The sequence below is a fragment of the Oryza glaberrima genome, chromosome 12 (genome assembly GCF_000147395.1).
Source record: "Oryza glaberrima chromosome 12, OglaRS2, whole genome shotgun sequence".
Taxonomy (NCBI): domain Eukaryota; kingdom Viridiplantae; phylum Streptophyta; class Magnoliopsida; order Poales; family Poaceae; genus Oryza; species Oryza glaberrima.
In genome coordinates this window covers 3,314,050-3,326,977 of record NC_068337.1, presented here as the reverse complement: position 1 = coordinate 3,326,977, position 12,928 = coordinate 3,314,050, and the positions used below count along the sequence as shown (strand labels likewise).

The window sequence follows — 12,928 nt, the reverse complement described above, 5'->3', positions numbered from 1 at the left end:
TTTCTTTTTTTTTTTCACCAAAAAAAAACACCCCTCAGCCCTCTCTCTCGTCTCGTCAGTTCGTCTTCCTCCCCTCAAGCCTCAACCCCTTCCCCTACCAGGCGCGGCTGCCGGCGATTGCTTGATCCCTCCGCCTCCCCGCCTCGCCGCCGCGCGCCACCTCGCCGTCGAATCGAAGGTACGGTACTCTCCTCTCCTCCCCCATCCTTCCCCTTCCTCGTGCTGCCGACCTCGCCGTGGAGTTGAGATCCATCTCGAGCCGGGGACTGCTGCCGATTGCTCTTGACTTTGCTGCTCGGATTGCGAGGATTTTTTTTTCGGGGGGTTTGATTTGATATCGGGGAATCGAATCCAAGCCTCCATCTCCGTATAGCGGCAAGCGTAACTGGCCCTGCGCCCTAGTCGATCTCCCCCTTTGCGACGAGTTCGGCCCCTCCGCCTGCGCCCACCAACTCCGATCTCGTCCGGCGAGCAGCGTCGCCGGCGTCCGTTCGTCCGTCGCATCCTCGCCGGTGGGACGACACGTCCTCTTTACTCGTCCACTACCCGCATCCTTTTTCTCGTAGACTTAATCCTAGCTTCTCTTTTGGATCCGGAGGCTTTTCTCTTTGCCTTATTAACCTTAGTAGTACTACTAGCTGCAGGTTAGGTTTGTTTCCAAAAAAAGTTTGGCTGAACCCCCATGCCCCACGTTAGGTTCGGCCCTGATTGGGGGTACCTTGTGTAAAATGATGGCAGGATTATTTCTACCTTAATATTTTGAATTTTATCAGCATGTGAACTATACAGGCTGAATTTTTCAATAGCTGAATATTTGCAGCTTGGCTTGATATATATTCATCTATAGTAAAATTGAAGTTCTATGCCACTGATTTGTAGGCTATAAGCTGCTCCGGTTTTAGATAAATTAGGCATCTTTCAATGCATCGTGTTGGAAGTGCTGGTAACACGGCAGGTTCAAGTCGACCGAGAAAGGAGAAGCGCTTTACATATGTGCTGAATGACGCTGATAACAAAAAGGTCAGTTCCACTTCCAGAACTAGCTATCCTCAGAATCGCGGATGCATCCAGTTGATTCAAAAGAATTCATTTTCAGTGCAAATGTCTCATCATGCATTCCATTGTGTCTATTTTTCAGCATTGTGCTGGGATCAACTGCTTGTCATACCTAAATGCCTCTACTTCTGGTACGAGTGATTATCTTTTTACCGGGAGTCGGGATGGTACCTTGAAGAGGTGGGAACCAAAAAATGGAGTCGCAAGCTTCTCAGCAACTTTTGAGTCACATGTTGATTGGGTATGCGTTTCTCTGTTTTTACTCCAGTCGATTTAATATTGTTATTTGACCATTACGTTTTGAAATTTTACTAGCCCAAAGTTACATGATGACGCATACCATAGCAACATTTATCCATTATCATGTTTTTTGATGATCCATTGCCACTTTTATTTGAATAAAGATGTATAAGCATCTTGCCCCAAAACAAAAGAGGATCAGATGGAAAGAAGACTACATAGTTTTCAATATCCAAGTATTATAGTTTCGGATGGAATTCTATCATTGATGGAGAAACTCATCCTTGAGGAGATTTGAGCTTAATTTTGTAACATGGACGCTTTCATTATCTCTGAAGTACTTTCTATGATTTAAGCTGATATATTTATCATGCAGGTTAATGATGCCATTATTGTTGGCCAAAATCTTGTTTCCTGTTCCTCAGATACCACTCTAAAGGTCTGTTGTTTCAGCAGTTTTTATATATTCATTTTGGATCCACATGTTTTTTAATTCCTAATTGTTTCACAGGTGTGGAATTGTTTATCAGATGGTGCTTGTACCAGGACTCTCCGCCAGCATTCCGATTATGTGATTTGTCTTGCTGCATCTGAAAAAAATGTATATTATCCAGCACTATGCTTTTCTGTGGAACTACTCATTTTATCCCTTTTGTTTTACATGTTTTTTTTTTATTCTCTGCAATGTAGAGCAATATTGTTGCCTCTGGTGGCCTTGGTGGTGAGGTCTTTATATGGGACCTTGATTCTTCTCTTGCTCCTGTGGCCAAATCTGTAGATGCAAAAGAGGATGAAGCTCCTAATGGAAACTCTGGGCCTGCTTTGACAACCTTGTGCAATGTAAATTCTAGCAGCAACCTTGCTTCCACCAATGGGCAATCACATGGGTACAGTCCAATCACTGCCAAAGGTCACAAAGATTCAGTTTATGCATTGGCCATGAGTGACACAGGAAACACACTTGTCTCTGGTGGTACTGAAAAGGTATTATGTTCTTCATCTTTGAGAATGAGTATGCAAGTTTCCTTGGGGTTAGGAGGCACCCTAATGTGCGAACTTCTTTGGACTGCTTTTGAGAGACCTCTCCTGTGATATTTCCTTATATGTACCTGTTTAGTGTAGGTTGTTCGCGTTTGGGATCCCAGGACTGGTTCAAAGAAAATGAAATTGAGAGGGCACACTGACAATATCAGGGCTTTACTTCTTGATCCTACTGGCAGGTTTGTGTGAAATGTTCTTGTAGATTCATCTAGACAATGATGTTTCTTTTCCTTGACAATATCCCTTAAAAATTGACTTTGTTCCCTTATTGCTGCCCCACTTCAATACTGTCATCTAAATCTACCCTAGCCTCTTATTCCACGATAATAAGTTATGTTTGTTCTTTCTTTCAATCTCCTGCAGTTACTTGTGCTCTGCATTTGTATTTAGTATCCGTAATTCTAAATCTGTCATAATTCTGAGATATCCAAATGTTCTTCAGAGCATGAACTGTAGTTTAGACAGCCGCTGTCTATATTATCGTTCTACGTCATAATAGATTATATGTAGACAACTTCTACAATAGGTTGTCTACTTAGTAGTTATCTGTAATAGATTTGCATAATTAATGATTTGACTCTATAGATGGTATACATAGCGATTGTATTTTATTAAGCTATCCTCTCTGCTAATCAAGATACAACATCCTTCTCTCTCCGCTTTCTTTCTCTTCCACACCATCCTATGTAGCATCTTCTCCCAGACTGACATCACACCATTGTTCATGCCCAAATTGATAGCTTTCGCATTGGTAGTTGGATATGGTATTACTTCGCTCGCTAAATTTAGTGTTTGTCAAGTATTTTGGTCTTCTATCGCATTCATCATCCATGAAAGAGCTCTAGGTCAGCAGTGCTATTTTTTTTGAAACTCAGAATTAGTTCAGCACACAATATTGTTGATATATTATGGGAAAATAGCACTACAAGTGTATGATCAAGACCCTAAAGTCCAACTCCAGTTTTGTTGATTTGAAGTCCCCAACTATTCAAATCTGTGCAATCAAGTTCTTTAAGCTCTATTCTGTTGGTTTGAGCTCTCAACTATTCTGTTTGTTCATTTTAGCTCTTTGTTATCTGGATATATTTAGTTAGTACCCTTTTCTCACATGATTAACAGACTGGTGATGTAACTACAGATATGTGTCAACATGGGCAACCTGAATAGGGACACAGTCACAAACTATTACTGAAACTGTCTAGCGTGCTTCCCGATTTGATTTAGATTATTGTGGATTATTGCCACAGATTATCTACCAGGTTATAGTGATAAATTAAATATTTGAAGAAATAAACTTAATAAATAGCTTAAAATAAGTGGTCGAAGCAACATGGTAGCAGAAACTTTTTTTTTTTAGAAAAAAAAGTATTTTTCGAAGCATAGAACAAACAATATGTTTCAGCAATCCGGTGAATAAGCTGAAAAGAACAGGACCTTAGAGATCAATTTTCTGCAACTCATGTTCAACAATTTGCTGTTGGGCTTTTGTGTAGATAACTTGAATAAGGCTACACAATTGTTTAGTTATCGAACTTCAGTTGCTCATCTTGCTTGTAGATTAGTAGGAATGATATAGTTTACAGTTTTAGTAGTAAAGGTGCACAGTGGGATTCAAATTAACAGGCCTAAACCTGAATGGTTTAATTACATCAAATTCAATATTTCAGGGGTTCAAATCAATAATTGGAATTTTGGGTTTGATTGCACAGAGTATTAATTTTAGGGCTTATATTGAAGATTTTCGTTGTATTGTATACAATCCATTGAGTGCTAAGGAGTGATTGTCATGGTGTTAAATCTTCTGGAATGTGAAATATATTCCTGATATAGTTGCATCTGCATGCTTCTTAAAAGTACTTTTTTTGACCATCAGATTTTACCCCTTACCCTCTGACTCTTTTTAAATTTGAGATGGTTGATCTTAGCAATGGACCATGTATTATTTGATAAGCTTGCCCTGTGGAACATTTTTTTTATCAATTAGCCCCCATTAAATTTCAGCAGTATTTACGTGAATGGATTCCTGTTGGATTTGACATTAACTGCTGGTGATTGTCCTAGTTACCATCGTAGTCATATTATGTGCCATGCAACCCATTTTCATGTATAATTTACTAGCAGCTTGATGATTTTAGAGGGGTTCATTTCATCGTGTGAGGTCAGCTGACTGGTGACTAAGATGGTGTGGTGTGGTTGTGGTAGCTTACATGTCATGTTTGACAGCAATATTTGGTTGCAAATGGTTAACACAAAATGTTTTTTCCTTTTATTTTATTATTATTAATATTATTATTTGGGGTTATTTAATTTGTTGAGCTAGTAATTTAATTTGGTCTGTAAAATGTTTACAGGTATTGTCTTTCAGGCTCATCTGATTCAATGATAAGGTAATTCACAGTTCTAGTCTTGCCCACTCCAGATCTTGTGTATGTGTGTATGCACACACTAAAATATCTGTACTTTCACACTGATCATGAGGTCATGTAACATCTTGTCTGCACATGTTTCTGGATTTTGCAGATTATGGGATCTGGGACAGCAGCGATGTATTCATTCTTATGCTGTGCATACTGATTCAGTCTGGGCGCTTGCAAGCACTCCTTCGTTTAGTCATGTTTATAGTGGTGGAAGAGATCAGTCGGTGAGTCAAGTTTCAAATGTTGCATAATTGCTTCTTTTCTGAATTCTGAACCTTCCTGTTTTCTTGGATGGCAGGTGTACTTGACAGATTTAAGCAATCGAGAGAGTGTCTTGCTCTGCACAAACGAGCACCCGATTCTACAATTGTCCTTGCAGGATGATATGATTTGGGTTGCAACAACTGATTCTTCTGTGAATGGATGGAAAGCTGAAGCGCATGAACCCCTAAAGCTTTTCCAAAAAGGTTCTTCATTCTTAGCTGGCAATTTATCATTCTCCAGGGCAAGGGCTTCTTTAGAAGGATCAGCACCTGTAAGCATGACATTTGCCATCTTTCATTAATTGTATCATGAACAATAATTTTGTATTTGAGTAAAGTACATCACCGGTCCCTAAACTTGTACCACTGTGTCATCCCGGTCCCTAAACTCACAAATCGACCATTCAGGCCCTCAAACTTGTTCGACTGTGTCATCCCGGTCCCTAAACTTGCAGATCACTCGTTTAGGTCCTCCAACTTGTTCAGTTGTGTCACCCCGGTCCCTAAACAGGACGGTCTAAAAACTTTATATCAAAAAATAATTTATAACTTTTTCATGTGAACTCTAATGAAGACAAACTTTATATCAAAATTGTAGCCCTTGACGCGACCTACAATTTTGTAGTTGAAAAGTTTTTGAATTAAAACTGTTTAGGGTCCCAAATTTTTGTTGCATGTTTATAGATTTTGAAATTTTAATTTTAAAATTACATTTTGGGACAAAAAATGACTTAAAATAAAAAAAAATCAACTATAAAGTTGTAGATCGCGTCAAGGGCTACAAGTTTGATATAAAGTTTGTCTTCATTAGAATTCACATGAAAAAGTTATGAATTATTTTTAAATATAAAGTCTTTAGACCGTCCTATTTGACTCAGATGATATTCAAATCCAAGTTTAGGGACCGGGGTGACAATTAAAAAAGTTGGAGGACCTAAACGAGTGATCTGCAAGTTTAGGGACCGGGATGACACAGTCGAACAAGTTAGGATCTAAACGGTCGATTTGCGAGTTTAGGGACCGAGATGACACAGCGGTACAAGTTTAGGGACCGGTGATGGACTTTACTCTTCGTATTTCTTCGCAGACACACTTTTAAGTCAGTAATAACAGTTTCACATGCCATAGCGATTGTCATACTTGCGCACATTGAAGATAAAATAGGGTATAAGGGATTCTGCAGTATAAACCTTGTGAACTTAACTTTGAGATTGACTGATCTTTAAAAGTAACACACAAGCCACAACATGGAGGCTGTTGTTTGGTTTGCTGCCACATATTTGGCGTGATACAAGTCTTAGTATAGTGACCCAGCATGTCATAGACACAAATTCATTCCATGCTTTGCCACACTGAAGCAGGCAATTTCTTTGACAGAATACTGTTGCCTGAGTAAACATAGAAAGTTTGTTTAACTATGGGCAACATTTTTATTGGTGCTTAATGAGTGCTTATATCATGATTATACCACTTTAGGTCCCTATACACAAAGAACCATCTTCAATTATTCCTGGAGTTCCAGCAATAACTCAGCATGAGATCCTGAATAATAGAAGACATGTATTGACGAAGGTGATTACAAGTGTTATTTCCATCATGTGCTCTACCATTAGCAGATTACAAAGAGTTCACTTATGTGCCTTGCTCCTATTTCATAGGATACTGCTGGTTCTGTCAAATTGTGGGAGATTACTCGAGGAGCTGTTATTGAAGACTTTGGCAAGGTTCTTATTTTTGCTCAATTTAGCGAATAGCTCTTTCCCTGAAAAGATCCTTAAGTATGTTGAGAGTCAGCAGCAATTCTAGTTTCAGTCCCAATTTCGGGCACTCTGTAGTTCATACTGTGTGTCTTTTGATTTTTTTTTTGAATGAATTTGATATTTGATAGAATGTTAAGCCACTCCACTTTGTTCGTGCAGGTTTCTTTTGAGGATAAGAAAAAAGAGTTGTTTGAGATGGTATTACTGATAAACTCATGATCTCTATGTGTAGTAAAAATCTGCTGCTTACTAGTATGTAATTTGTGTCTTTACTTTTAGGTTAGCATACCTGCCTGGTTTACCATGGATGCTCGATTGGGATGTCTGTCTGTCCACCTGGATACACCTCAATGCTTTTCTGCAGAAATATATGCAGTTGACTTAAACGTTGCAGGAGCACAGGAAGATCTTAAGGTTTGCACAGAATCATATGTTGTCAACTGGTTGTTTTGCTTATCATTCTTCAAACTTTTGATGCACCAGTAGTTCAATCATTCTGTTACTAAGACAGAAAGTTCTTTCTTTTGTTGATATATTTTAGTTTGTATTCTTGGTTCAAACCATCCATGACACCTAATGATGAAATTCACCTGATATGATTGCCACTTGCAAGTGAGATCTGATTCATACCTGATTCAACTTCTTAACAATTCCCTCTTAAAAAAAAAATGCAGATTAATTTGGCTCAGGAGACTCTCCGTGGTTTGTTAGTTCATTGGAGTAAAAAAAAGCAGAGATCTGGCTCACACGGTTTGTCAAATGGTGACACTTCAACAGGAAAAGATGTATCCTTGAAAAATTTGCCCCATCCAAGATCTGAGGTTGATGATGGGGCTGAAAATCATGCAAGTCAGATGCTTCCCTCATTTGAGTTTTCCACAGTTTCGCCTCCATCAATCATCACAGAAGGTTCAAGTGGAGGGCCTTGGAGAAAGAGAATTACAGATTTAGATGGAACCGAGAGCGATATCCCATGGTGGATTGTGGACTGTGTTGAGCATAATCGATTTCCAAAAGAGAATACAAAGTAATTGCTCATTTCTACTTCCTATTCTCCTAAGATGGTATTTTTCTTTATATCTTTGGACCATTGCTCGAGTTCTTTCGAGATGCTGCACTATCTTGGAAGGTAGTATTTTGTGGAATCTCGGGCTTTTAGAAGGTCAAGGCATTTTAGTTGCAATAGTAAGCCCAAATTTCGTTGATGCTGTTGTTTGTGAACTGTATAACATATGAGCGTTAGGTATGTTGTTTGCTAGAGGGCACACAGGGATGGCTGTTTGAGTGGATTATTCAATATTCCTCCTCGAATTTTGGTGAACATATATCGTGATGCATTATACCTTAATTTGGAGATTTGCTTTGCAGAAATTCAAAATTTTTGCTCTCTAGCAATTTGGACTTGATATGAGATGTCCCCTCTGTGATACTAATTTACTCAAAGCCTGTTTATAACATCTATTTTGCCTCTTTCGTTGAACATATTGTGATTATATATATACTACCTCCGTTTCAAAGTATAAGGAATTTTAGGGTTGGACATGGGAATTAAGAAAGTAGGTGGAATTAAATGAGGGAGGGTTGCGATTGGTTGAGAAAAGGCAATAGGTGAAGAGTTTGAATAGCGGAAGATTGTGGTTGGTTGAGAAGATAATGTAGGTTGAGAAGTTATATTTTGGGACAAATTTTGAATGCTACAAGTTGTTCTATTTTGGGACTGGGGGAGTATTTGGTTTCTGCCACGATTTTGTGGCATAGCTTGGTTAGCTGATATCCCTCTTTGAAAGTTCCAGTGCTAATAGTTCTATACAATGATGATTAGATGCTGGCATAATCTATTCTTTCTTTTTAAAGAATTTAAATATATTCAATTTCCTATATTTGAACCACCAGTAATTTTTTTCCACAAGGTTTGATTAAGATCTCTGCAAGGCATCAAATTATCTGCTATTTATTAAGGTCTGCACAGTGCTAAATTCCTGAGGGTGTAAAACAATAGATTCTGCATATCCTTTTTGGATTTGACCCATTTTCATGTTAATAGTGGATCTTATTAGGGTATTTACTGAAAATAATGAAAATACGAGCAAGTGAGATTTGGATTGATGTTTTCTGCAAAAGTTGATGTTATACACAGGGTGCCTTTGCATAGACATAACTGTCATGGAACAAACTAGTCACTGATGTTATTTTCTTTTCTTTAATGTAGGTGTGGATTCTACTTGCATCCTGCTGAAGGGTCACCTGCACCGAACATAACACAAGGGAAACTTAGTGCTCCACGGATATTGCGGATTCACAAAGTAAGATTGCTTTGAAATTTCTTGATATATACTCCCAATATGTAGCAACCTAGGATGGGATTCCTAGGACAACGAATCTGGACATAAGAACCCATCCTAGGACTACGAATCTGACCATACCTTATGTCCAGATTCGTAGTCCTAGGATTAATCCCATCCTAGGTTGCTACATATTGGGACGGAGGGAGTATAAGGTAGTAGGTGCTTGGATGCGAAGAATTATTGATATGTTTTAGGATAATTGGTTTTAGGAGTTTTTCTAATAAATCAGGTTTTAGGTTATTCTGTTTATTTTGACTGCACTGATTGTTTGTTTGGGGAAAGAAAAGAAAACTCGTGTAATATGAGGGCTCGTTCGGTTTGTAGGATTTTCAAAACGTAGGAATAGTATGGGAATACATGTGCAAACCTAAGGATTGAAAAACATAGGAAACTTTCCTATGGTTGTGTAGCAAATAATCCAAAGTATTGAAAACATTGTGTTGGAGTGGATTATGTTTTTCCTTCGTTTCCCCCTAAAAAGTGGAGGGATAGGAAATTTTCCTTTGGTGCATTCCTTTGAAACAAATGACAGTCCTTTACAATTCCTTTGAAACGTATAAGCCCTGAAACTAGTTTAGGAAAACCATAAACAGAAACCCCCCCCCCTCTCTCAAAACGGAAAAGAAAGGTTTTTGGAAACTGAGAATATGTTATCCATGATCTCTGCTCCGTAACCTGGGCCTTAACAAATGCTGAATTTCTTCTACGAAAAGAATTTATTTAGCCGTTTGCTGGCAATCCATGCATAACAAATGAGTGAAAATAGCTAAATGGACATTAGTCTGTTGCATCTTGCATGCATGGACAGAAGAGTGAAAATAGCTACCTAACCATGCTTTTTTTTTTTTGTGCTGGTAGCTAGCTTCCTGATTCATTGTTGCGATCTTACTACCTAGATAATATTAGGTAGTTATGCTTCAGGAACCTGGATTTTAGTTTGTCTAGCACTCAATATACAAGACTTAACAAGATTGATTACCTACTCAATTCCCCCCAAAAAATACCATGCAGATTGATATGACGCCGCCTCTTTAGCAAATCTGATTCGCAAATTTCACAAATTACTTCCCTCCTTCCCAAAATATAGCTACCTTTGTAATTCAAATTTGAAGTACTAAGGTAGCTAAATTTTGGTACAGGGAGTAGAAGTGAAATCACAGAAGGCTACTATCATGAATGAAAAAAATCTACTAGCAAAAACATGCTAAGCTCTGGACAGGTCATAACATGATTCTTGATTCCTAGTAAGGAGATTCTAGTGCAAATGCAAACCAACAAACAAGCAGAGAGTTAATCAATACAAAAACCGAAAGAACAGAGAAGGACCACATTGGTACAAGAAGTCAACTGAGATTGAGTAGGAAAAATGTTACCATTTTTTATAGCAATTTTGTTATCTCTATTGAAGCTATATTTCTTTGTACAGGTAGCTAACTATGTGGTCGAGAAACTTGATAGACCACTGGATGGCAACGCTGACAGCACATTTGGAATGGGATTGACTTCTGGCCAATCACAATTTTCAGCGCTAGATAGTTCTTCACGGCTTGGACTAAAACCATGGCAAAAATTGAAACCTTCTGTAGAGATATTGTGTAACAGCCAGGCAAGTATTTCTAAATTCAACTGTTGTTTCTTTCTTTCTATGTACTGTTCCCCTTTGCTGAGGGCCAATGTTACCACTAACAAAAAAGGCATCACTAATACCCACTGTTTTCCTGTTTTGTCCATTGTGATCCCCAATAATCCTCAATAATGGATTTGAATTCAGATTTAATTCTATAACCATGCATTTAATTCTATAACCCTGCATATATTTGTTGTTGCTCCGAATGTTTTGAAGTCTAGTGCACCTATGGACACCATGTATTTTTCTCACATTCTCAACAGAGTTTTAACCTCTGATCAATTGTTATTATGGCTTTTTTTTTCTGATTTAAAATAGCAGGAGAGGTTCCTACTGTGCTATATCAATAAATTGTAATATTTATATGCAGTTTACAACATGTGTACTGAAGGGGAAATTATACAACATTAACTAGCCATGCTTAATTGTTATTATAGTCTTCAATAAGTATTTGTTGTGACTATGTGCGGTAAATTTACCTTTTTTAACCTGTTCTGCTTGATTCATGGATATTTTCTTTTTCACATTATCTGATAACAAGTAATAATGATGTTTCAAGATAAATTTGCTATAAATTGTTAGCAAGTATGATTGAGTTTTCCTTATAGCAGTCAGTAAAAGGTCAAATGCTGAATCCTGTTTATTTCAATTTGGAGATCATTTTGCTTTTCTTGCATTAGGTTCTTATACCTCTGTGCTAAATATTACTAATATGAAGCAGGTTTTGGCACCCGAAATGAGCTTGGCCACAGTGCGGGCTTATGTCTGGAAGAAGCCAGAGGATTTGATTCTTAACTACAAAGTGGTCCAGTCAAGATGATTGCAACTTGAAACGAATGTTCACCCTAGGAGCTGAGGAAATCAGTGCGGAGCAGGTCTTGTTGAAGATAACCATACGACTTAGAGAGAAAACTATCATCACGCTAGAGACAGAAGCGTTTCGCCCATGTGTGCCTCCTTAGCGAAACCACAAAAATTCTACCTCTGTAAAGTTCTCTGTGAATGTTGAACTACCACCAGGCCCTCTAGTGAGGTGTCCCATAGCACAGGTGTAATGATCTCTTCTGGCTACCAAGCTTGTAAATTTAGGGATTTGGGGTGCTTAAATAAACTTTAAATGGGATATAATTTCCCCTTCTCTTTTTTTGTGTTTACACATATAAGATTTGTAAGGAAGGTATCAAACCGTGCAGCGATTTGCTGTTTGATCCTGATCTTGGACTGTTACTTGCTGTTTTGCATTGTTTTGGGAGTCCCCTAAATCCTTATTGACCCATGCCTTGCAAGAAGTGAAAGCTTAAAATAAAGGAATGGTTCTAGAATGATTACTTGCTTGCCTGTGTTGTAGTGTGCATGGTCCCAAATTTGAGGATTTGGGGAACCGGTATGTTCGCCATCGGGCTATTGTTATGCGTGTAGTTTATTTTGATTTGCCCGCAAGAAGTGGCAGGTTTTGGTGCTGTGGATTCTGTTTTAAAAAGAGAAGAGCTCTCTGTTTCTGTTGAGAGCGCAAGGTGACAAAAGATTTGGATCAGAATGTGCTACCACTAGTGTAGGAGTATTTTTATAACTGTAATGTTGGCATGTTCCCTTATCATTATGTGTCACTTCCCTGCAGCGATTTGTTGTACACGCACAACGTAGTAGCCCGTGAGCCGTGAGCGGTGACCTTTGTTGTGTCATGTTTGGCTGGTCTGTGAATGTGATCGACTGATCGAGCAGAAATTGCGGTTGTGTTCTCTCTTGGAACATAGTATGGCGCAGCAGTAACCATACGTATGCTGGTACAACGTGATGTCCAGTTGTGCATGCGCCGCATCGCATGTGAGGTGAGGCCCCGACCCGAGGCCCCGATCGATGCGATGCGATGCCGTGAAGAGAAAAGCAGCCGACAGCAACCAACCGGACACGCGCGACGCGATCATGGATGATCCCCACGGCTATGCCTACTGCTTTTCTCTCCCTAGATTCCCCCTTCCCTTGTGGATCGATCTCCCTGCACTCCTCAGTCCAGTGGAGTACGCAGCTATAGTATCCACTTCACTCGACCATGCTTTCCCGTACTTGTGCTGTTAGAGCAAGTTTAATATTATAGCCCACTATCAGCTCCAATTCATCTATAGTCAATTTAATAGCCAATTTATACAATAACTGCTTACTATACTATTAATATATGGTC

The 12,928-nt window shown here is 38.8% G+C and overlaps 1 protein-coding gene across 1 annotated transcript; it reads left to right on the top strand.

Annotated features, from left to right (window-relative positions):
* Window positions 1-20: 20 nt before the first annotated feature.
* On the top strand, window positions 21-11,961 carry LOC127757110 (uncharacterized). Its single transcript, XM_052282540.1, has 18 exons — window positions 21-178; window positions 880-1,020; window positions 1,139-1,297; window positions 1,673-1,735; window positions 1,808-1,897; window positions 1,987-2,280; window positions 2,419-2,516; window positions 4,689-4,724; window positions 4,858-4,978; window positions 5,053-5,289; window positions 6,494-6,589; window positions 6,676-6,741; window positions 6,937-6,975; window positions 7,057-7,191; window positions 7,452-7,804; window positions 8,987-9,080; window positions 10,549-10,728; window positions 11,471-11,961. The coding sequence occupies exons 2-18, from the start codon at window positions 922-924 to the stop codon at window positions 11,567-11,569; spliced, it is 2,259 nt and encodes a 752-aa protein (XP_052138500.1). The 5' UTR covers window positions 21-178; window positions 880-921; the 3' UTR covers window positions 11,570-11,961.
* The last annotated feature ends 967 nt before the right edge of the window (window positions 11,962-12,928 follow it).

Bases quoted from the DNA above. Each gene is read 5' to 3' on its own strand.
- LOC127757110 (XM_052282540.1), top strand. From the start codon at position 922: ATGCATCGTGTTGGAAGTGCTGGTAACACGGCAGGTTCAAGTCGACCG. The intron at 6,976-7,056 runs GTATTACTGATA...CTTTACTTTTAG, and splicing joins AAAAAGAGTTGTTTGAGATG to GTTAGCATACCTGCCTGGTT. The intron at 10,729-11,470 runs GCAAGTATTTCT...AATATGAAGCAG, and splicing joins AGATATTGTGTAACAGCCAG to GTTTTGGCACCCGAAATGAG.